Source organism: Diadema setosum, chromosome 1 (genome assembly GCF_964275005.1).
Source record: "Diadema setosum chromosome 1, eeDiaSeto1, whole genome shotgun sequence".
Classification (NCBI taxonomy): Eukaryota; Metazoa; Echinodermata; class Echinoidea; order Diadematoida; family Diadematidae; genus Diadema; species Diadema setosum.
In genome coordinates this window covers 23,092,369-23,114,822 of record NC_092685.1, presented here as the reverse complement: position 1 = coordinate 23,114,822, position 22,454 = coordinate 23,092,369, and the positions used below count along the sequence as shown (strand labels likewise).

Below are 22,454 nucleotides of genomic sequence, written 5' to 3'. Positions count from 1 at the left end.
AAAAAAAAAATAGGAATAATATGAGTCAAAGGCAAGAATGAAAGAGCACTTCCCATAGGAGAGTGTCGTAAAATTACCAAGAAAATAGGGAACTCGTATTGAAACAAGAGCCGGGAATGATAAAATTCAGATTCTTTCATCCAAATTCTAAATAGTTGTGGGGTCTGATGTGTGTTATCATTTTTTTTTTTTTTTTTGCTTTTTTTTTTCGGCAGTTTCTTTTATGTATATCTTTGTTTTGGTTGTGTATTCAACACGTCCGGTGGATCGCTTTACTGACATATCCCATTTTTATGCATCCATTACATCGAGAGTTGTTCCCGGCATTTGCCGACATAACAACCCGGCCTCCCCACCATACACATCATTTTATTATGATGATTGTTCAAGATTCTTAAAAGATACTCCCTATACGGATGGGGATGGGTTATACGATTTTGCCCCCCCCCCCCCCATAACGGGCGGTTGGAAGGAAAGTCTGCTAGCGTACTTACAACTAATCTAAGCAGTGCGACGTACGTGCAGCAGATGTGTTGCAGCAAGATATGCACAGTAAGCACATTTGAGGGAATTGGGGCTTACACCAAGAAGCCGCACTACCCATATTTCGCGATTTTTCTCGAGTTTGAAACAATCCCTCACTTCTATTTTTCAAAAAGTACCTTTTCATTTCCGAATGTCTGTGTTGCTGGACGCCGAGTAAAAGAAGTAGCCTATTTTTGTTTTTGCGCGATGTCATGTTTCAGACTACAACAACGCATTGCTGGTGAAAAAGAATATTATGGATTTGCGCGAATCATGCACGGATGCTTCATATTAAACATTTTAATGCATGACTACTTATAGACAAAACTGATTATATAATCACTAAAAGACATATACACGATGTTTCGTGAATTCATAATATACAATGTATTTAGGTGATAAACTTTTACATACAGTGTAAAGATCATATCAACATAGGCCCACAGCATTTCGGTTGTGAGATATTGCATTATTGATTCGTGTCTTCAGTCACCATTGAGTCATTGACCATCAAAACGCACATCTAATACTCTTTATCGTAGGAACTACGCTTTTGACTCTCATAAACAAGTAAAAAATAATGTAATACGCCTGTACCGGTGCAGGCTACAATTTGTAATTCAACAAAAAAAGTGTCACCTCCTTCACTGATCATAGCGAATTGTGGTGCAATGACTATCTTGTTTGAAATTTAAGTCATACAGTTTTGATTATACGATTACTGTAACCCAAGTCCATTGTTAAATTGAAACAACAACAACAATAACAACAACAACAACAACAATACATGTAAAGAATGTGGAAATTGTACTGGCATCGCTAGTATGTACAGCTTTTGGAGAAAAGAAGTTCTCTGTAGTTTTATTTGTTTTTGTTTTTTGGTTTTTTTTTTATAACTTTTTTAAATGACGGACCTGCAATTATTCAGATCATATCAAATACTTGCGTATAGTAAATAGGCATTTCCAGTAATCAGAGCTTTAATACTGAGCATCTTATTTCAGCAAAGGTGCAAGAGAAATAGTGAACCAAATTCAAGAAATCTTTGAAAAAAATCCACCTTCCCTACTGCCAAAAAGATCGACACAAAATAGGCTCATCTCAATGTCATGATCGATATTGCTATATTTTTGGCCTAAAAATTTTGTGACAAATTTCATATGAATGATGTCTATGCAGGCAGTATCTCATCTCACGTTCCATCTTCACTAGTCCCTTTCCTTCTAAGTGCAGACTTTGGAGCGAGCACACTAGCAGTTCCTTTCATGACGATCTGCAATTTGAAGGAAGAGATGTTTAGATTAGACAGGGGAAACCCCTCTTAAAGGTCCAGTTTACCTTTGGGAGCAGTGATTTAATTTTTTTTTCCAAGATATCACATTTAATGCATATGTGTAGGTCTGTTGTATCACAAAACATTTTACCACATAATTTTTTTGCAATAAAGCCTAAAATATAGGGAGATATCAGTATTTTTCTTAATAAACCATAACTGTAGATGGTTTAGTCTGGAAACACTTTTATTAAATCTATTCTTCACATTTTGTGTATTTAACAATACTTAACATCGATAATATGGATTCAAATTTTTACAGTGGTCGTTTCTTTCCCTAACTCACATTTTAGAACTACATGTCTTTTAAAGCACTAATGCTGGGTTTTTGTTTCGTCTGCAAATGGTAAATTATGCCTTTAACGTTCATGGTCACATAAGACTTTCTCATTTCAAATTGGAAGACTAGGTGATATTGTCACAAAGCAATATGACAGCGCATATAACATAAGGAAACAATGTGATCTCTACCATGCGACCATTAATTTACCAATAACACGTACCCGGTACGTGTGGTTGCAAATTAATTTCCCCTTTTCTGTCTCTTTCACTTGCAGGTAGAATAGACGTGAATAGAACAAACGATAAATACATAATAACACAAGAACATTTACAAGAACTAAACTCATTTGGTTGTGTGTGTGTTGTTGTGATTGGCAACTAGCCACTGCTTTTCATTACGTTAGCTATTTCGATTATAGTATTTTGCAACAAATCCCAGATTACTGTACACATTGCAGTGACAAGAATAGCAGCAAGGCAGTTTCTATTAAATATGCTGTACACCTTTGCATATTTGTTCAGAATATTACTCAGTCACTACTTACTGTTAGATTATTGAGTTGCCATGGCAACAATTTTAGATCCAAATTCGAGACATTATGACAGCACCTAGTCGAGTACATTACCTCATCCCTTTCTGGCACCCGACAAGTGATGGCGCAATTCACTAAAAGACTTTTGATTTCAGTGACTGTCGCTTCTGCTGTGATTTCTTCTCCAATGAAGGCTGAAGGTGCAATGAAATTTTGAAGTGTTTCACTGACATTGAATAATCTAGTGCATTTCCAAAACTATCATATTTCTTTAGAGAATGGCAAAGAAATCACATGAATAATAACAATGATAATAATAATAATAATAATAATAATAATAATAATAATAATAAGAAGAAGAAGAAGAAGAAGAAGAAGAAGAAGAAGAAGAAAATTCGACTTATGAGGGGTCAAAATCAATAGAATATAAAGAGAAGAGGGCTTGAAAAGACCTTCAACTTAGGAGATTGTTAAACTCATGCAAGGTCGACTTAAGCAAGGTTGACTGTAATAATAATAATAATAATAATAATAATAATAATGATAATAATAATAATAATAATAATAATAATAATAATAATAATAATAATAATAATAATAATAATAATAATAATAATAATAATGATAATAATAATAATAAAATATCATTGTGAGTTATATGTTTTTAAGTGTTCTTAAAATACAATGCATTTACACACACCACTTTTTAGTGCATGGAAAGTACATGCACACTCTCCAATCATTCATAGCTCTTATTCATACAGCCAAACAAGTGTTAACAATATCAGTTTTACAGTAAAGATTAAGGAATAAGTATATACTTGCTAAAACCAAAAATAATCAATTATTGTGAATGTACTGTTCATGTTACAGATGAATCTACATGTTAATTGTCAGATGATATGCAGATCTAGATATAATACAATCTTTTAAAGCTCAAAATTCTGTAGGCAAGGTGAAATGAATAAAAAACATGTATCACACAAACAGTTCCCTGTGATTCCTGCAGTTAAAGCATTTTCAAACCTTTGTTTACATGTTTCTTTCTTTTTTTAAGTAAAAGTTTCTCCACTATATTATTTCAATTTCTCACCTGGCTTTGGAAATTCACAGGATAATGACATAACAATGGTTCCATGTCCTGGAAGTTTTGTCCCAAGCACCGAGGATGCTAACCTAGTGTTAAATATAGTGATATATAGTGTGCACAAGTGAACTGAAGGACAAAATTGAACTCTCAGAGGAGCTGTCATGGCAAACAAATAAAAATAAAAACATGGCAAGAAATGAGAGGAGTCTTTAGTAAATTAGCAGTACAGGTATAACTATCTCATGTTTGGTTTATCACTTAACAAAGCGCTATGGTCATGGTGAACTGCAGATAAATAAAAATACTGGACGAGGGCCATGGCAGTGTTATTACAGGGATGATATGAGGTTTTTTGAAAAAATCAGAAAACAACATTTTTAGGGTGATTTTGATACATGAAAATAGCAAAATGTGTACAGACTTAAAAGAGAAAAAAAAAAATATGAAATCAGATTTAAATCAACAGAATCTTATTCTGGAAGCACTGTAGTGTAAAATTAATTGATCTTAGTGCTTTTATCAAGAAATCTGAAATTCTGTCTGTGGCTAAGCAAATGTACAATGCCATGGTGCATAAGAATGCACTACTTAGTGACTTCATGATCTGAAGGTCACTGCCAAATGCGAGCATGTAACATTCAATGAACAAAAATATGTGTGTATGGGACAAGTTTGCACACAGACAGTGTATATTTTTAATATCTACATGGGAGAGAAAATGTGTATTTGAAAGGTATCTCAAGTGATTTTTCCCTGTTTGCAACAGGGTGCCTATTTGCAGCAGGGGCAGTTTCATTCATTGGAAAAACATCTAGAGTATCAATGTGCTTAGTCCCACTAAAAAACAAAAGCAGATGTTACTCACAAATGTTATGGGAAGCGAGGGTACTCTCGCACCTGACTGGGCCTTTTGATCTATGCATGAAATGGCCCCTGCTACAAATAAGCACCCTGTCACAAACAGGGATGATTACTCTACACAAAATCCATTGCATCATGTTTGGAGAGCAATAGCTAATGATCTGACTTGCAAGAAAGTGGGAAGAACTCACAAGTAGAGGAGACAAATTTGATTTTTCAGTTCATACAGAACCAACCATCCGACACCTACTGACATTTCACCTTACGTTACACTTAGGAGTGTAATGAAATTCTGGAGTTTAAACTACAATGGAAAATTCATTTTATCTTCTGAAATGTCATGCAGATGGATCAATGAAATTATAATTTCTTCTTGATTACTGGAATAATGCAAGCGAACACCATGAAAAAGAATATTGGGTAAAACATTTTAAAGCAATTATTACAGTTCGTGCAATGAACAATCATTGCAGCCAACATAGTCATCAGTGGCGGATCGGGGGGGGGGGGGCACTGGGCATGTGCCCCCTCTTTATTTCTTGTTAAAACATGAGAAATAAAAAGAAAAAATGGGGGGGGGCGGGGCATGCGCGCCTCCCCTTTACGGAATTCCTGGTTCCACCCCTGGTAATGGTGTGTTAAGTGAATCAATCAGCCCAGGTACTTCACTTTTTACTCTTAACAGGTCACATTTGCCCATTCATTACAGTTTTTGCAGCCGTGCAAAATATAAATCTTTGTAAGAACCTACAAGCTTGTAGATCTATAGTCCGTAGATGACATTGACGTTGACAATGTTTATCTGCAATCTACCACCAGATAATCCAATCTGTCTGTATCTATTTCTGCTATGACTTATTTTCATGAAGAAGCATGAAAAAATCTTCTAGGAATATCATGACAAGGTCAAAAGTATTGGCAGGTAGGCGATTGGATGACCACGAGAGATGATCAGCTAGTGCACAGAATGCACAGACATCCATAGACCCCTGGCCCCTGATGCGTGTCGACGAAGTGATTTCAGTCCCACCCACTGCTGATCATGTTGCCTGAAGACATTATCATTAGCTAGAGGGCTCTAACGTTACACCCATCAGTGCATGAAAACAGGGCAACGTACACTCTGTATTGACTGGCGGACAATATTATGATTGCTCTTCATCTACAACAATTAATGTCAACGTATAACTGATCTTAAGTCATCAGAGTGCAGAAAAAGTTGCGTTTACCCCGTTAAAAGAACGCCATGGACAACGCGTTGACCATAGCGCGTTGCGGCTGCGTACTGTGCATCGATGTGCAGTGGGTTTGTGTCCCCGGAGATCTCGGCGAATGCTCCCACCTCATCCTCGCTGAACGTTTTCGATGTTGACGCAGAGTCGCCTTCCTGAAAATACAGTTGACGTCTAACCCCACACAGATGCCGAATGGCGACTGTAAAATGACATCCTGATGCAAGTAAAACTGGTCGAAAAGAACTAAGCATATCGGCAACAGCCAATATCCAGTTGTTATCCCAATCAGCTGTTTTGTCAAAGTAATTTGGTTTGTATCTCTTGATCAGTTGATGTATGTCTCTGCCTACGTACGTACCTGGTCAGTCAGCGTGGCACAATACGTGCATGCAGCACGTATGCATATGCAGTCAACAACGGCAGCAGACAATATTAATATGGTAGCGTCCAACACAAAAACAAAAAAGAAATCCACAGTGGCTTGAATAGTCCAATGCTACAGTATCTTCGTCGCGTCACTGATGGCATACCAGTCCATGGGAGATATATGTTGCGACTCATTTCAAAAGTACAATACAACAATTGCAAGAATTAACGTGTATCGGCAAAAACAAATACACAAACAAACAAATAAAAATGAATGAAAGAATTGAATGAATAAATAAACCCGCTAATGTCCGTGAGTTGTTGACATAACCGCGCAGTTGTTGCAACTTGCACAAAGTATAATCACCAACACCAGTCCCCTCCTCCACCAAAAGAAAAGAGAAAAAGAAAAAAAAAAACTACAATGTACTAATAAAAAAAAGACGCCCTTCTAACAAGCCACAAAATGTTCATTTATGGTTGCTACTTAAAATAGAAAAACACAAATGGTTGAGTGCATGCAGTTTAGAAAAATTCCCACCGACGCCAGTGAACATCACCGTATAATGCGTGATTGTGACCATCATAATGGGAACCTGAAAATATCATTACAATGGACCATCCCATCGAACCTGTTCACAACGACCACCTGTTTATAACGAACATAGTAGATCTCGTGTTTCCTTTGAGAAGTCGTTGTAGACAGGTTTGACTGTAGAGAAATTCATATTTATAGATGAAGGGTATGTGTTTGTGTTGGCTGATTATTCCATATATGTTGAACACGAATGAAGTGTATAATAATTATCTTATGTATGTACTGAAATTATTTTATTTGTATTTATTTATTTTATTTTATTATCTAGATACTTTAATTTCACATGCAGTGTGTATAACATGCAGTGTGTATAATCATATACAATTATACACACTGCATGTGAAATCAAAGTATCTAGAAATAATTTCAGTACATACGCATAAGATAATTATTATAGCTTTGCCATTAACGATATCTAAATATCACAGTATTGTTTGACTATATAGCAAACATTAGAATAAGCTCAGCTCTTTATCTGATCATTTCATGTCCAATCGTTATCTTCAAGCATGCTGAGATCCTTGAGAGTTATAATATGCATATTCTTTATTGTTTGAATAAATATTCGGTATGCACAGAAGACGAAGCTTTGAAATCACTTGCCCATCATCACGTCGTCATTATACAAATGCAGCATTTCTTTATAAGAATAAAGTGAGAAGCACTTTTCCAACTAATTATTGCATCTTCTAGTAGCAACAACAGTATGTGGAAGAAATTTACGACAAGATGATAAAAAAATTTAAATACATATCATCAAAACAACACTGCTTTATGAACAGACGTGAACGATCTTATTCAGTTCAGCATAAATTACATCGATATCATTCCTATGTTAAGGGTAGTATTGCTCCATCTTTTACTTTTTTACAGGCGTTCGAAATTTCATTTGCTCATGAAATGACTATTGTTTTCAACCGAGTTTTCTTGGTCAAATTCAAGCTCAATATCTTATTCTTTTATCAGTATAACAAAATATGTTACTAGTTTCCCCGATATTCTTCGGAAACACAACAGTATAGCTCTTTTATCCAGCGTTGACGGGTCACGTGTATTACCTGATTAGCATGTAAAGGAATAATGTTGTATTCAGCAATGTTCAGTATTCTTATTCAAGATGCCAATGAAAAGTCCCCTGAAATCCAAGCTTTTGTTTACTTTCATTGACGTAAATAGGTCCTTTCTTCTCAAATTAAAGAATATTGTTCATATTTCTAGTTTCATTTATCACCGAGTTTTAATTTTGCTATACTATATCCTATATCACTAAGCTCCACCCCTAAATGCTAAACATCACCACCACCACCACAACAACAACAACAAAACAACAACAAGAATAACAACAACAAGAACAACAGCTACCTCACCATTAGTGGAGTTTTTGACACTAAACTCAGCTAGAATAGAGTTCACTATCCATCAGTGACAGCACCTTACGATAACCAGGTTTCATACAATACCATTCCAAACCTTTTCATAAAATAGACTCAATTCCGGAACGTTTCAAACTTCACAGCAATCACAGTGCTAATTTTAACTGACGGCTCAAAGGTCTTATTTCCTGAGGCCTATCTGCCATTTTTTTTTTTTTAGTTTTCCGCTATTGTTTATAATACAGTCAACGTGATATTAATACTGTATGACGTTGCAAAGCAAATTTTTAACTTACTATATAAGGATTGTTAACGATGTCATGGAAGGTGAGAATTGTTTTCTCTAGGGATGACGCAATTTCGGGATGCAGTAATAATGAAAACATTAAACGATTAAGACTTTATGACAAAATTAATTTGTTGATCAGATAAGTCCTGCTGTGGCCTCATGTGGTGAAGACTTATGGGGGAGGGGTGGGCCTGGGGTGGGGAGGCCTCCTTCAAAATCACAAGCACACTTTTAGCAACCCCTCCCCCCCCCAAAAAAAAAAGAACAAAAACAACAAAACTGGAAAGATAGAAAACTAAAAAGCACAAGAGAAGTCATGAATGTCGAGGGTTCCGCCAGCGATTCTTTCAATGGGGTGTTGGTGGAGCCGGGGTAGAAGGGAGCATTGACTTTTGATCTTTGACCCAACCAACACAACACGAGCGCCCCATTCCCCCAAACACATACGCGTGCACAAACACACACACACATACACACACACACACACACACACACACACACACACACACACACACACACACACGAACTTGCAGCAAAGTTTCTCAGCTCCTATGTTCACATCAATGGAAGTAAGCTTTGAGGTGGAGTATAAAGGACCTTTTAGGTGTGTTAGATGGAGGCACAACACATTTGTCATGGTTTAATACTGAAACCACTTCTTGATGCTGTGCTCGAACTACTTTCGTATGCTAGTTAAGTGTTTTCATGTGTTCATGCACGTGTGTGTGTGTGTGTGTGTGCGTGTGTGTGTGTGTGAGTGTGCGTCATGGGTGCTGTGTGTGGGGGAGGGGATGTGATTCCAAGAGGGGAAGAGACGGATAGAGAGAGACAGGGAAAGAGGGGTAGGTTATGAAGACGGGGAGAGACAGACTAAAGGGGAGAAAAAGAAAGGGAGACGGAGACGGAGACGAATAGAAAGGGAGAGCGACAGAGAGCATGTCTCCCGTTGAACGACACGGCTTTTCGCATTTCACCCCATGCCTAACATGGCTTGTGGTCGTAAAAAAAAAGAAGAACAAGAACATGAACAAGGTGTTTTGTGATATGTAGGAGGTCGTTGTCCTACAGGGCAATATCTGCATGGTCCCCATTCTAGTTTCATAAAAAATTGTTATGATAGAAACTCTTGCTGAAATGGCAATTGTCATGGTAATGACAAGAATCCAGCTTCCTGATTGGTTGCTGCATTTGAAAGTTGCCATTCCAGCAAGAGTTGCCATCCTAACATCTTTTATGAAATGGGCCCCTAGACGGACTTTTTGACAATGCAGTAATATAGGAATCCGCGTGTTTTCTCATAATTTTTGATCCATTGCACTCGTGCCCTTGCCAACGACACAAACTACGCATCGTCATTGTTCAAACTAAAAAAAGTAACTGCACCTAATCAAAATGTCACTACTTTTTAAACGGAAAGGTTTTGAGGAGAACATTTATTGGCAGGGGTGTTCTTGCACTTCTTGACTAGCTTCTTTGTGAAAAAAAAATGAGAGTGATCTGATGAGTCATGCATGAGTAAGCACACATTAAAGACAAAAAATTGTCAATTTTCAAAAGTCACGAGAGTCATTTAAATTAGGGATTTGTGAAACAAGATTTAACAATGTCTGCTTCTGGCGTATATGTTTAAATGCTGCTGTTTTATCATCCATCGTTCAGCCCCCTCAAACCTATTATGACACTTTTTTTTTCAGCGGTTGGGGGAACTCATTTTTTTTTTTTTTTTGGGGGGGGGGGGGAATGGCTATGTTCAAACCTCCTAAAACTGCAAAATCCTGTCATTTTTTTTTTAAAGAACTGACACCAGATATTGTTACCACATTGTATCAGCACATGCTATGTGAACATGAAAGGTAGTCGTTGTGTTGTGGTTGAGTAAGCACACTTCAGATGAATCAAAGAATTTTAAACTGTACTGTTAATTATAACACAAGTAGTGTGTATGGGAACACTTCTTTCTAATGATTTGTTGAGTCGTGCGTGCATTGCTCAATTTCATTTTCTTCAAAAAGATACGCCATTTTGATTAGGGGAAGTTACTTTGTATAGATATGAGAACGACTAGCTTTGCCATGAAAAAAAAAGTGCACATGCATACAAAGTATACCTTTATATCTACAATCGCGCCTATCTCTACCTCTCTCCCTACTTTCTCTCTCTCTCTTTCTCTATAAATGAATGCATGAATGAGTGAATAGATAAATGAAGAAATAAATAAGTATATGTATATATATATATATATATATATATATATATACAAGCATGTACATACAGTGTGTTCAATCCTGAATGAATAGAGATACACTAACGGACATACAGACAGACTACTGAGTGAGAGATAAAAAAAGGAGTTTTATTCACTTTTATGCCCTCCCTATACTCATCCTAAACCCTGAGATAATCATTCATAATTATACAGATCATAATGATAAATATAGTCTTACATTACATGTATAAATCTATGAAGACAAAGAAAAAATGTGGAAAAAATAGATAATAAAAAAATCGAAGAAGTACATTCAACACTAGCTTCCAGCTTATAACGAAGATCTAAATTCTGAAGTCATCTAGTTTTGACAAAATTATGACGTCTCCTAAACAAAGCAAAACGGATTCCACCACTTTCGGCTAAATTCCAACATAATCATCGGCGAGCAACGCCATTAATCATTAATATATGGCTGCTCCATCGATCGATGCTAAGTGGCGGGACGTGTGGATTTCACTGCGGAATCTATGTTGGGCAGAGTTCAAAGTACCATGCGACCAACGTGTCCAGAGCCAGCTCATTCATAAGAGTCGTGAGATGCTCGACATATGGTCGTCTGCGCTTGACGTCATTCTCCGGTTGTCATGGGGACAAAGTTTACTTCTCTCTTTTGCTGTCTGCTTCTCTCTCCCTCTCGAATACATTATCTTTTCCCTGTTCTTCGTGTAGGATCTGTACCCCTTTTCTCCCTCTCTGTTTAGTGCCTCAAGTCTGTGCTCTCGTGTATATGTGTCGGTTTGCCCATGTAGGGAAGCATTAGTATGCACGACAAGACTGCTCGTCTGTCTTTCAGCCTTCCTACTCACTTCACGCTCCGACCTACTTTAGACAGTCGAGAAGAATCTGAGCGCGCACATCTGTAGCCTATCCGATTCATCGTTGTGATGCCGGACTCACACGGGGATATGACATCAAAATGTTGAGGGATATGCCTTCATACAGCCGCTGTGGACGTTAGATGAATATCATCGATATTCCCCGTGCAGGAATGCTAGCTACAAACTTGTCGCTTCCTAGCCGCAGGGTTCACATATTCCGTACACTTATCGCACTGCCCGCTGATATGATACCACCGCACAGATAAAAGCGTTGAGACATTTTTTCTGGAGACGACGCGGCCCAGCGAGTATGGACGTAACGTTGACAGCTGTCAAAACCGCCATGGTGCGACAGCGGACTCGTACGGAGTCATCTAGTTTCTCTGACTACGAGGTACCCACTGTCGAACAGGCAGGATGTCACTTTCATCGTCTTCCAGAGGAGCTTGTGGCCCGCATCTTTGGCTTCCTGCACCCAATCAATGACGGACTGCCCATGTATGCAGGGGTCTGCCGGAAATGGCGCAAGGTTCTCCAGGAAACGTCAGCCCTTTGGAGGGAACTCGACATCCAGCCGGATGACTATGGCCCCAGACATTACGCAACTCTGTGCACCATCTTCACTGTGTACGGCATACACGTGCAGAAACTGACTTGGATGCCGGGCACGCGTGTCTACGAATCAGTCTTCCTCCTTATACCGAATCTCGTCTCCTTGACGGTGCTCAGACTACCAATCATATGGAACCGGGGCGTGGTCGACACGTTTGCTCCCCTGACCCGCCTCGAGGAACTTCAGATCAACGGAGCCTTTGAACTCTGCGACGAGGACCTCATAGCTGCCGCCTGCAACTTTCCCGCGCTCCGCGATGTAACCCTCAACGCCTGCTGGCTGATCACATACAAGGGCATCGAAGTGTTCCTCGAGGCCCTACCGAACCTATCGCGGTGTAAGTTGAAGATCAATGCCGGACTACCCATCAGCGATATCCGCAGTGAGCAGGCCATGCTGAGGGGTAACCAATTGACGCGCCATCTCGAGGAAGGAGCTAGGACTGAAGCCATAACATCACTCAGCCTCAGTTTCCTAGCCCTGGAGATGGACGAACTCTGGGCTGTGGTGAATGCTCTACCCAGACTCAAGAAACTCGTCGTTTCGAATTGTGAGGTAAGGCTGAGCGTCAAACCCCTTCTCTTCCCTCCACATGAAAGTGCAATTAACTGCTCAGAGGTAAAGACTACATCTAGCAGCCTAAAAATTTAAGCTATTTCTGCTTATTATTAATACTCCCTATTTCGTTATGTGGGAATAACATAACACCTTTAAATGAATTGTGTTCGTGTTCAGATTGAATTTAAGACTATACTATCTACAAGATCGAAATCAACGAAACATTCAATATTTCAATATATTCAAAATGAAGGTGTCTGCTTGCTCATTTAAAATGATTCATCGACCCTGCAAAGTGACAAATCAAATTCATACGATGCAAAGTATATAGAACGCAGACAAGGTCATCACAGGGTTTGACCTAATTTTAGAGAGCATGAAAAAAAAAATGTCTATCGAAATTTGATTGCATTGAAGTGCATCGTCAAATTGGTTCTTAAGTTGAAAATGGATTGCCTGTCAAGCGAGGTTCGTTAAATCGTGAAGATTGTGGAAGCAGTCGAATTAAGTCATTTGAAAGCTGTTATCCATCCTTGGGGAGCAACCTGTACTGATGGTATCTTATCTGCTCACATTGGCCTTAAACTGTAACAGCTGTCTGCCCAATTTTAGTCGTGCGGTAGACTATCACGTGGAATTGTCAGGTTGAATGTCAGTTTATGCCGGAGTGTGCCTTTTTCCCTCCATTGACGTAAAACCGGCGTGCGCCCACGTATTTCCAACTTGCTATTTTCGTGAATTTTCCATCATGGACTATTCTTGGTGATTGGCGTAGTCTTCAAGTACTAGGCGCGTACTAGTAATCGTATTTTGACTTGACGAATTTCCCACGTCATACAATTCCGATGCAGAATATACATCGAAATTAGTACCTACATCTTTCAGCCAATATAGACATATTCCAAATTGGTAAAAGCATATTCACTGTGTCACCAAACTGAAAACAACATTCTTATGACTATTGGTCAATGTAGACTAGGTACAATACAGCTGTCAGATGCTACAGAGTGTATGAACTTATAGACTATTTCCTTTTTGGCGCCTTCAGACATAAACAGGCAAATCGAATCCGGTGTTTTGATATTAATGTGGCCGCCACGAGGAGACGAGATTGTTTATTCACCGAAAGAAGATGTAATTTTCCGTCAGTTTTTAGCCAGTAATATCATTTCCTCCTTATTGTTGTTCTTACTTTTGTGTAGATGCAATCATAACCAAAGTGGTTCCTGTGGTAATGATGACGATTTACTGTCAAACTTCAATACTTGAAATCATTCCAAGAGGTTGTCATGCTAAAAACAACAACTCATTATTTCTCTACACTCAAGTTCCTCTAAAGCACAGATACATACATACACGCATACACACACATAATCAAGTACACACGCACGTATACACACACAGACAAATGCAGCAGAATTCTTCAGCATACATACAGGCATACACACACTACACACATTTACATGCAATGCATACACACATACATATGCACACACACATATGTGTATATATATAATATATATAATATATATAATATATATATATATATATATATATATATATATATATATACATACACACACACACACAGACAAACAGTAATGCATCAGAATTCTTCATCGAAGTATAACTGCCTCTCACGTGGAAACAAGCTGCGGACTATGTTCATAACGTAACCGTGGCGTAATCAACAGCTGAGGAGCTGAAGGCTGCGATATTACCATCTAACGTAGATGTGGAAAAGTTTTCAAGTTCAAGGAAGTTGATATTTGAAGTCTGTACGCAAGCATTTAGCATTTATCGTCACATGAAAACGAACACCTTACTCATCGGTTCTTTTTTTTCCCGAGATGGTTTGGCACGAATACAACAATGATTGTAGTTTTACGGCCGATTTCTTCACATTCGTTTAAATGTCCTTATAGACTACAAGTAATGAATTTATTCTGAAGTGCTCTGCAGGACGATCAGTAAATGGCGCAGACGTACTTCTACGAAATTTACATTAGCCATCCTTTATAAGAACATCTGGATCAAAGTTCTCCTGAACTGGGAGACATAGCCTATAAACTAACCCGAAACGATATTTTTAGATTTTTTGGAACCAAACCTATTCAACACTGATATTTCAGTGTAAAATCTAACCCTTTAACGACTACTAGTATTCTAATTCTCCCCGCCTCCTTTCACTTCTAATTTTCTCCTTCTCCTCCATCTTATTTCCTTCTCTTTTCCTCTTCTCCTGCACCTTGTCATCTTTTCTCTTCTTTCTCCTTTCCTGCGTCATTCTCCAATCGTCTTTCTTCGCTATCTCCATTCTCCTCCACCTTTCATTCCTCCTCTTCGTTAGGCTCGTTTTACTCATCTTGAAATGCTTCTGCATTTCTCCATAAGTGATGACGGACATATTCGCTTTCTCGTCATGACAAAAAAAGGGGGAAATTATATTATATTATGTATATAGTCCAGTGTCTGCCTCGCAGGGATGAATCTGAAAGACAGCATCCAATTCACCCGCCGGTGCTGGACGGGGCTCGGAAACGGTCTCCTGACATTGTCGCCTCAGCAACCTACCTCTGAGCGCATTGTGTGCTCAGTCCTGCGGAATGAGACATTTTAAGGTTTCCAGAGGGGTGTTTAACCCCATTTCGCGTCCGAATTATGGAGATAATTGCGGGCAGCGATCACGCGCGAAATGTAGGCGGATCGGGAGAGGTGCATGGGTGCATGGGGGTGGGACTGACAGGGATTGAAAAGGAAACGTTATACTAAACATGAATACAGAACTCGGCATACAGTTCACACATGCACACAACACCCTTCATTATAACCACTGAAATGGTTTGATTTCCACGCAATTAATATCATAGAGACTGTTTCTAAATGTTGGTTTTAATAATCACTTCAGACTTCCATCATCATTATGATATCATTAGTTTGCATTCTGATGGGATGATAAACTGCTGTCTAGTAGTTACAATCCAAGTATTATAATAAAACGAGAGATATTCAACACGTGCAAGTTTGGTTTTTTTTCTTCTGCTGATATTGATTATCCATTTAACGATTTACACTACACCGCAGTCACCATGCACCTGTAAACTGATAAACCGTCAGGAGTTTCGGACAAAACTCCATTGCTTTTCATTTGGGAAGTTTGGGAAGTTTGAGAACAAATGATTCAGTAATGCTTTCCGAATGCATATATATATATATATATATATATATATATTCCTTTTCACTTACTACTGCTACATACAAAAAAAGATGATTATGTCATCATTTATTGGTATATGTCACTATCATGTGCTGGAATATTAAAGAAATTGATCTAAAAAAAAAAAACATACCAAAGAACATGAAAGGAGGGGTTGATATTCTAGATGGTTGCATGACAGAAGACAAAACAAAAACTACACGTAAGCATTAAGAAATTAATACAGTACAAAAAAGCGCGAGCCACATGCATGAATAGCAAAAGGTTAATGAGCTGTGCATACAGTAATGCGTACAGTCGTACAACTCTACATGGCTTTCAATTTATGTTCATGCCAGCGTTCTCCCTGTATTATAATGATATTCAAACCTGTCATTATTTCAACCTACTTTGTAGAATCACCACCCCCCCCCACAAAAAAAAAAAAAAAATCGTTATACCCATTTGTCAATCGTAATCTCCATAACTGTTGAATGACTCAACAGCGTAATGACCGCAAGGCCGTCTGTTGCACGCAATCATCGATTGCGATTGCACTCGACTCTTCCCCCAGCACCCCCTCCCTCCTTCTCTTCTTCCTCCTCCTCCTCCTCCTCTTTTTATTTTTCTGCCATTCGTCCTTATACCTGTTATGAAATAAAACACAAACAGGCAAATGTTTGATCCACATCCGTTCTTGTTTACCCAGTTCTTGTGCAAAAAACCCGGTGAAATTATTTCGAAGGCGATCGAGTAGATGTATATCTCGATGCAAACACTCCGTGCTGACGCAAAGTCGACATGCTTATTAGGTTGATGTTTGGTCTGCACAGAGAGGAGAGTGCAGTCTCCCCATGTAGTACACCATGGACCTATACTTTGCCTAAATTAATCCATCATTTTCAATCGGTTGACAAGAATTTTATTTCCATTTTGTTTTTATAGTGGGGGTATTGTGATTTTCAAAAAAAAATGGGTACATCAGGAACTTAGAGTCCTAAACGAGAGGTCTCAGCAGGTTTGATTGCTGTTCGGTGGGCAGATTTATGGACAAGTTGTGTTACACAATATTATGTTCCTCTTGACCATTGTGTAAACATAAACCAGTCTCTCCCTGTTCCATAGGAGTACAGTCCAACTTCTCCTATCCGGCCTCCCTTATCAGGATATCTCTATTATCCGGATGCGATCTCGGCTTGATATTATTTTTTTCTTCAATTTAATAATTACGGGAAAAGAGGGATTTCAAATTCAAACAAAATTCCTACACAAACCCACATAAATTACATAATATTGCGAACATAATTTACATACTAATTATAGACATTCACATCTGATTAACATCTAAATAACATGCATTCAGACCGTCCACTGCTCCCAGAATGATCACCGCAGGAATATGGACAGAAAACTTTTCATGAAATCAGGGCACGGTAGAGGCAGTCGTTCCTTGAGCAAATTGTCAGGGAATTATTCTGAACGCAGACCAGCTTACGAGGACGTGACACGTTCACGCGATATTGATACATGTACATGTAGCTACCATTGGGTAGACAGCTGCGTGTATTAAACATTGAGTCTCCCATATCCTGCCAAATCCCTTATCCGGATGAGCGCCGGTCCCGACATGTCCGGATAGGAGAGGTCGGACTGTACAGTGTTCACATCGAAGAGACATAAGTCTTAATACGATTGCCATGTAGTATTGATATCAATGTTATTATGATTATAAGTGCATAGCATCGTTGTTATTCTTATTGTCATAAGTATCTGAAGATTCTGTCGATGGTAATGGCAATAATTAATTTTACGGAATATCATAATATAGACCATCAGATTTTGTGGAATATAATCCCTATAAAGTATATCTAACCATGCAAAATCTTTTGTTGCGAGTCAGAGCATTAATTACCAGTATGTCATAGAGAACCATGCTCTTCAAATCTGCACGTGTTTGCTGCTTGCCATGACCAGGTCCTATAGTCCCAGGAAGACGACTTATCTGCAGTTGCTATTGTTATCGTTGTTTCATGGCATTGTATTGTGTACAATCCTCTGATAATGAGTGCTCATGAACTGAAAAATCAAATAATGTTATCTAACTTTTCACGCCACACGTGTTTAAGGGCTATAGAATTTGATAGAAGAACACCATGTGCTGAGTTCACACACTACATAGCTACATAATAGCGAAAACCCTTCTTGAAATTAATTTGTCTCCTGCTTCTATGCCATTATTGTTGGCTGAACGTTATGCTGATTTGCCAGAATGTGATTTCAAAATTATAGTACCGGGTATTATAGTTTTAAATGTAAGTTGTTTTTTTTTAACTTTCAGCGCAGGTGCACCCTTTTCACCCCTCTAAGGCAAACATAAGGAACACAGGCGAGCGAAGCATAAAGAGCATGGAAAAGTTTATCTTTTTTTCCCTTTTGGTTTGAAAGAATGACAATGGGTAATACTTCCTCTTGTTCAGTGGCTGTTTGCTTGTTTTTAGAGCTACTAGTATCATAATAATTATATTCTATACTGATATGTTATTGCACATTCTCTCTGCAGAGGCTGCATGGTGTGCGCATTCATTCGACTTCCTTGCAGAAGATAGCCTTCTTCAACCTGTGGTCAGCTTTGTTCGTCAGCATCACGGCTCCGGCACTGCGCATGCTCCATCTTGACGACGGTCTGGAATCGAACGAGCACCTGGAAGTGTTCGCCGCGAAGCTGCGTGTCCTTGAGGTAGGCCTATACCATTCCACAGCTATGGGGCACAAATTGCTGTTTATGCCTGTTTTTTTTTTTCACCCTCTGCATAAACAACGGCAGTCTTTAAAATGATTCGCTATTTCGGGATGCCTAATATATGTGGCGTGTCAGAATCCGTTTCTCACTGTCGAGCGCGCACTGGTGATATTTGTACAGATGACTCATTTTTCAATTTGAAGTGCACAGTAGATATCCTCATTGTACGGCGCCAGAAGCGGATCTTATCACACCCCCGTATATGCCGCAGCACACGCCGAACTCGAACGGTTGTTTAGATTTAGATAAGGGTAACTGATAATCGGTAAACAAATGCTTTAACAGGTATATAATTCTGAATATTAGGCATGCTCAAACCTCGGTGATTTACGAGATGAGAAATTAGGCCACAGGCTGTGGGTGACAGGGAATAGAAAAATATACTTGCTCAATCTCTTACCGAGCTGCCTCCAAAAAGATAACCACAATCCTGGCTAGAAAGTCCGAACACGTGATTGTTAATGTTTAGGATTTTATAACTCTTTTCAGTGAGATTGCAGGACATTACACCAATGTCAGTATAATAACATTAGATAAAATCTATATGTCGCACTTCAGCGGCAATTTCATGTAGGCCTAAACCGTAGGGTATAATTCCGAGCCACTTTCTGTGCTACTACAGTGTACCATTAAATTGCCTTCTTACTCAATCGTCAGTTTCCATCCATTTCATATGAGCAGAAGAGTGTCGATCAACGTGCCGGGAGAATAGATTAAATCACAAGCTATCAGCTGTAGATAAAAACGCACTGTCAAAGTATTTGAGGTCACAGATGTATTCCACCATAACTCTTGTCAGAAATACTTTTATGGGGGACTAACATTAATCATTGTACGTAGATGTATCTCAAGATGAAAGTATAGGCCTACGTCATCATGAATCAAAAGCAATTATCTAATTTGTGCTGTGTGTTTTCAGGTTGACGGAGGAGGTGTCTTGCGGACAATCAACGTCCAGAGTAACCGCCTAGCTACCCTCCAACTCCGCAACTGCGATGTCCTGGACTCTCGGAGTTTGTACAACCTTCTGGCGGAAAACTCGACCATCGCTACACTCCTCGTCGGCAACGTAGCCGTCACTGAGATGACCATAGACTCTACGTCGTGCCCGAACCTTAGGATGGTGTGCCTTATGCACGGCTTCAGTAGCCATGTCCTCACGATCCGCTGCCCTACGCTACAGTGCCTCCACACGGAGGACGAGATGGAACTGATGTCTCTGAGACAACTGATCGTTGCTGCGGACCACCTGAAGTACCTCTGCTTGACTGGATGTCCGGTCCTCCAGAACTTGTTGGTGCAGTGTGAGAGTCTGGACGAGTTGGAATTCAACATGTGCAGCGACGAGCGTGTGTATTTGCGCTCATGCGTGATTCAGGCTGCACGGTTCATCGGCAGGGTTCGGCTCTTCGACTGTGCCATAGCAACGATGGTGTACTCCGCGCCCAAAATATCCATCCTCATCCTATATCGCTGCATGATTGGAGACTACACGCTCAAATCCATGTTGAACGCGTGTCCCAATATTGCGCACCTGAGCCTAGAGAAGTGCCGAACTATCAAGACCGTATCTATTCCAGAGCAGGCCTCGTTACTGCGGTATCTAAACCTGTTTGGTTGCTCACAGCTGCAACACGTTACCGTAGACAGCGAGTGCGTCCTGGCTTTGAACGTTGGACAGTGTACAGGACTGAGCCTTGTGTTCCAGGGTAAAGAGATGGATCTTTCCGACACGAAGGCGGGACTCCCCGACCCAGGACCCACTACCTTCGTGCTTCCTCATGAGAACGTGAGATGGAGCCACGATGCGACGCCACACATGTTTGTGGAAGCATTATGATGTGTCTTTGCCATGAAGATCGCCAGATATTATTATCTATCACAGGCACTGTCTAAGCAGTATCTTTTTGCACTTAAATACAGCCAAACGGGGGTGCTTGTGAGCCTATGCCATATCTAAATGTAGACGACAGTACCTACTCTGGACCTAGCAGTACATTGTACTTCCCTTGGCACACTAACTCCTCAAACATAGATGTGTTATGAGCTGATTGGTGCGTGAAGTTTAACTTATTGGAGGAGAATAAGCTTTCAATCAATCCACCTAAAAAGAAAAAAAAAGGAGGGACGGGGGAGGACGAGTTTTTTTTTTCTTTTGATTATAAGTCTCACAAATATAAATTAACAGAACAAGTAATGTCAGATTCACATACTGTACACACATTGTACAAACACAAACAAACACACACACACACGCACATATATGTATATATATATATATATATATATATATATATATATATATTTCAATATATAAATTAAATATATATATATATTTTTTTAAATATATAAAGTATATATATATATATACTATATATATTATATATATACATAACCATCCGAACATATTGAATTATGTTCACGTGGGAAACAATTTAAAACAGTGTACATCGTATTTGCATTGCGGTGCTGACTGGTCCATAATCTTGGAATATTTTTCGCGGATCATAGGTGAAATGCACAAATCGAGTGTTTGCTCTATTGTAATACCAACCTTCTCATTGTCGAGTGAGTTCAACGCACTTGCGGTTGTCTTACGACTCATTTATTGCACACACCTTTGCTTGAAGTACGATATAATATATCCTACTAGCCACCCTTATATAGCCACAAATGCTGCAGAGCAAAACGTACTCACCACCTCCCCCCCCCCCCCAAAAAAAAGGTGAACAGATAAAAAGCAAAACAAAACAGAAACACAAAACATCGGCGTTTTCGGGACGTGTGTGTGTGTGTGTGTGCGTGTGTTGTATCCGTGTCTGTGTCTGTTTATTTGTCTGTTTGTCTATGAGAGAGTGAGTGACTAGGCATTGGTGTCGTCTGTTTGATGCTTACCTCACGAGAAGCTATGTTAGCACATCTAAAAGAATTGTCAACCTCATTCAAAAGCGCACAACATTGACAGCCGGATTTGCACCGTTAGCATCAATAATCTAAATCAGTAGATGTTGGTGATACTCCGCGCGGAGAGACATTTATGAACACCGAATGATTATTTTGATGACAGTTTAAAATAGCATTTTGCATCGGAGCGTAACCTCGAGCGCGCAAGAGAATAATAATAGTGAGTGGTGGGATTACAACGACGTGGCGCTTATGAAATGACGTCAACAGAGTGCTATTTCTAGGAAATGACGAACAGGTGTCAACAACTGTTCTGAATCCCCAAAACGGTAAACAAAATCTACACGCCAGTCATGCACTCGTCGATGATATTATGTACTCTCCACTTTTAGACACGCACACATTGACAATCGAGGGACCAAAATATGCGCTTTTTGTATTTGTTCGTGGAGTGCAATTCGATTTCTGATGTTCAGTGTGGACGCATTTGGAAAGTGCTGACGTGTTTGGTTATTTAGAAGTCTCATCTTGTGACTAATGTTATTGCGTGTTTGTTTGTTTGTTTTTTCTCGTTCCGTCAATGCAATCGCTTTGGAACTCAAATCATGATAAATGCAAATCGTAGAGTACTTTGTAAGATTTGATCCTTCTGTATCATAAACAAAAATATATTATTTTTGATAGACTAGTATTCAGCTTGTTTTCCTTGATGACAGCAAATAAATATGGAATTGAACATTTGAGAAATAAAGAAAAGCATTTTCTAAACAAACGTGTTCACATGTTGGCTCGATTGACTATCTATTTATAT

General features: G+C 39.1%; 2 protein-coding genes across 2 annotated transcripts; one reads left to right on the top strand and one right to left on the bottom strand.

The window, feature by feature from the left end:
* Window positions 1–888: 888 nt before the first annotated feature.
* LOC140228519 ((R)-specific enoyl-CoA hydratase-like) lies at window positions 889–6,220 on the bottom strand. Its single transcript, XM_072308756.1, has 4 exons — window positions 5,854–6,220; window positions 3,767–3,849; window positions 2,767–2,867; window positions 889–1,798 (listed from the first exon to the last, which is right to left on the bottom strand). Exons 1-4 carry the CDS (start codon window positions 6,108–6,110, stop codon window positions 1,718–1,720), a joined length of 522 nt encoding a protein of 173 aa, XP_072164857.1. The 5' UTR covers window positions 6,111–6,220; the 3' UTR covers window positions 889–1,717.
* Window positions 6,221–11,882: 5,662 nt separating this feature from the next.
* Window positions 11,883–20,579, top strand: LOC140228510 (uncharacterized). Its single transcript, XM_072308745.1, has 3 exons — window positions 11,883–12,740; window positions 18,500–18,676; window positions 19,659–20,579. Exons 1-3 carry the CDS (start codon window positions 11,883–11,885, stop codon window positions 20,577–20,579), a joined length of 1,956 nt encoding a protein of 651 aa, XP_072164846.1.
* The last annotated feature ends 1,875 nt before the right edge of the window (window positions 20,580–22,454 follow it).

Excerpts from the sequence above, each read along its gene's own strand:
- LOC140228519 (XM_072308756.1), bottom strand. The coding sequence starts at position 6,110 with ATGCTTAGTTCTTTTCGACCAGTTTTACTTGCATCAGGATGTCATTTT. Across the intron at positions 3,850-5,853 it reads CATGGCGTTCTTTTAACGGG|GTTAGCATCCTCGGTGCTTG; the intron begins GTAAACGCAACT and ends ATTTAACACTAG. Across the intron at positions 2,868-3,766 it reads CTGTGAATTTCCAAAGCCAG|CCTTCATTGGAGAAGAAATC; the intron begins GTGAGAAATTGA and ends TTGCACCTTCAG.
- LOC140228510 (XM_072308745.1), top strand. The coding sequence starts at position 11,883 with ATGGACGTAACGTTGACAGCTGTCAAAACCGCCATGGTGCGACAGCGG. Across the intron at positions 12,741-18,499 it reads TCGTCGTTTCGAATTGTGAG|AGGCTGCATGGTGTGCGCAT; the intron begins GTAAGGCTGAGC and ends TTCTCTCTGCAG. Across the intron at positions 18,677-19,658 it reads CGAAGCTGCGTGTCCTTGAG|GTTGACGGAGGAGGTGTCTT; the intron begins GTAGGCCTATAC and ends GTGTGTTTTCAG.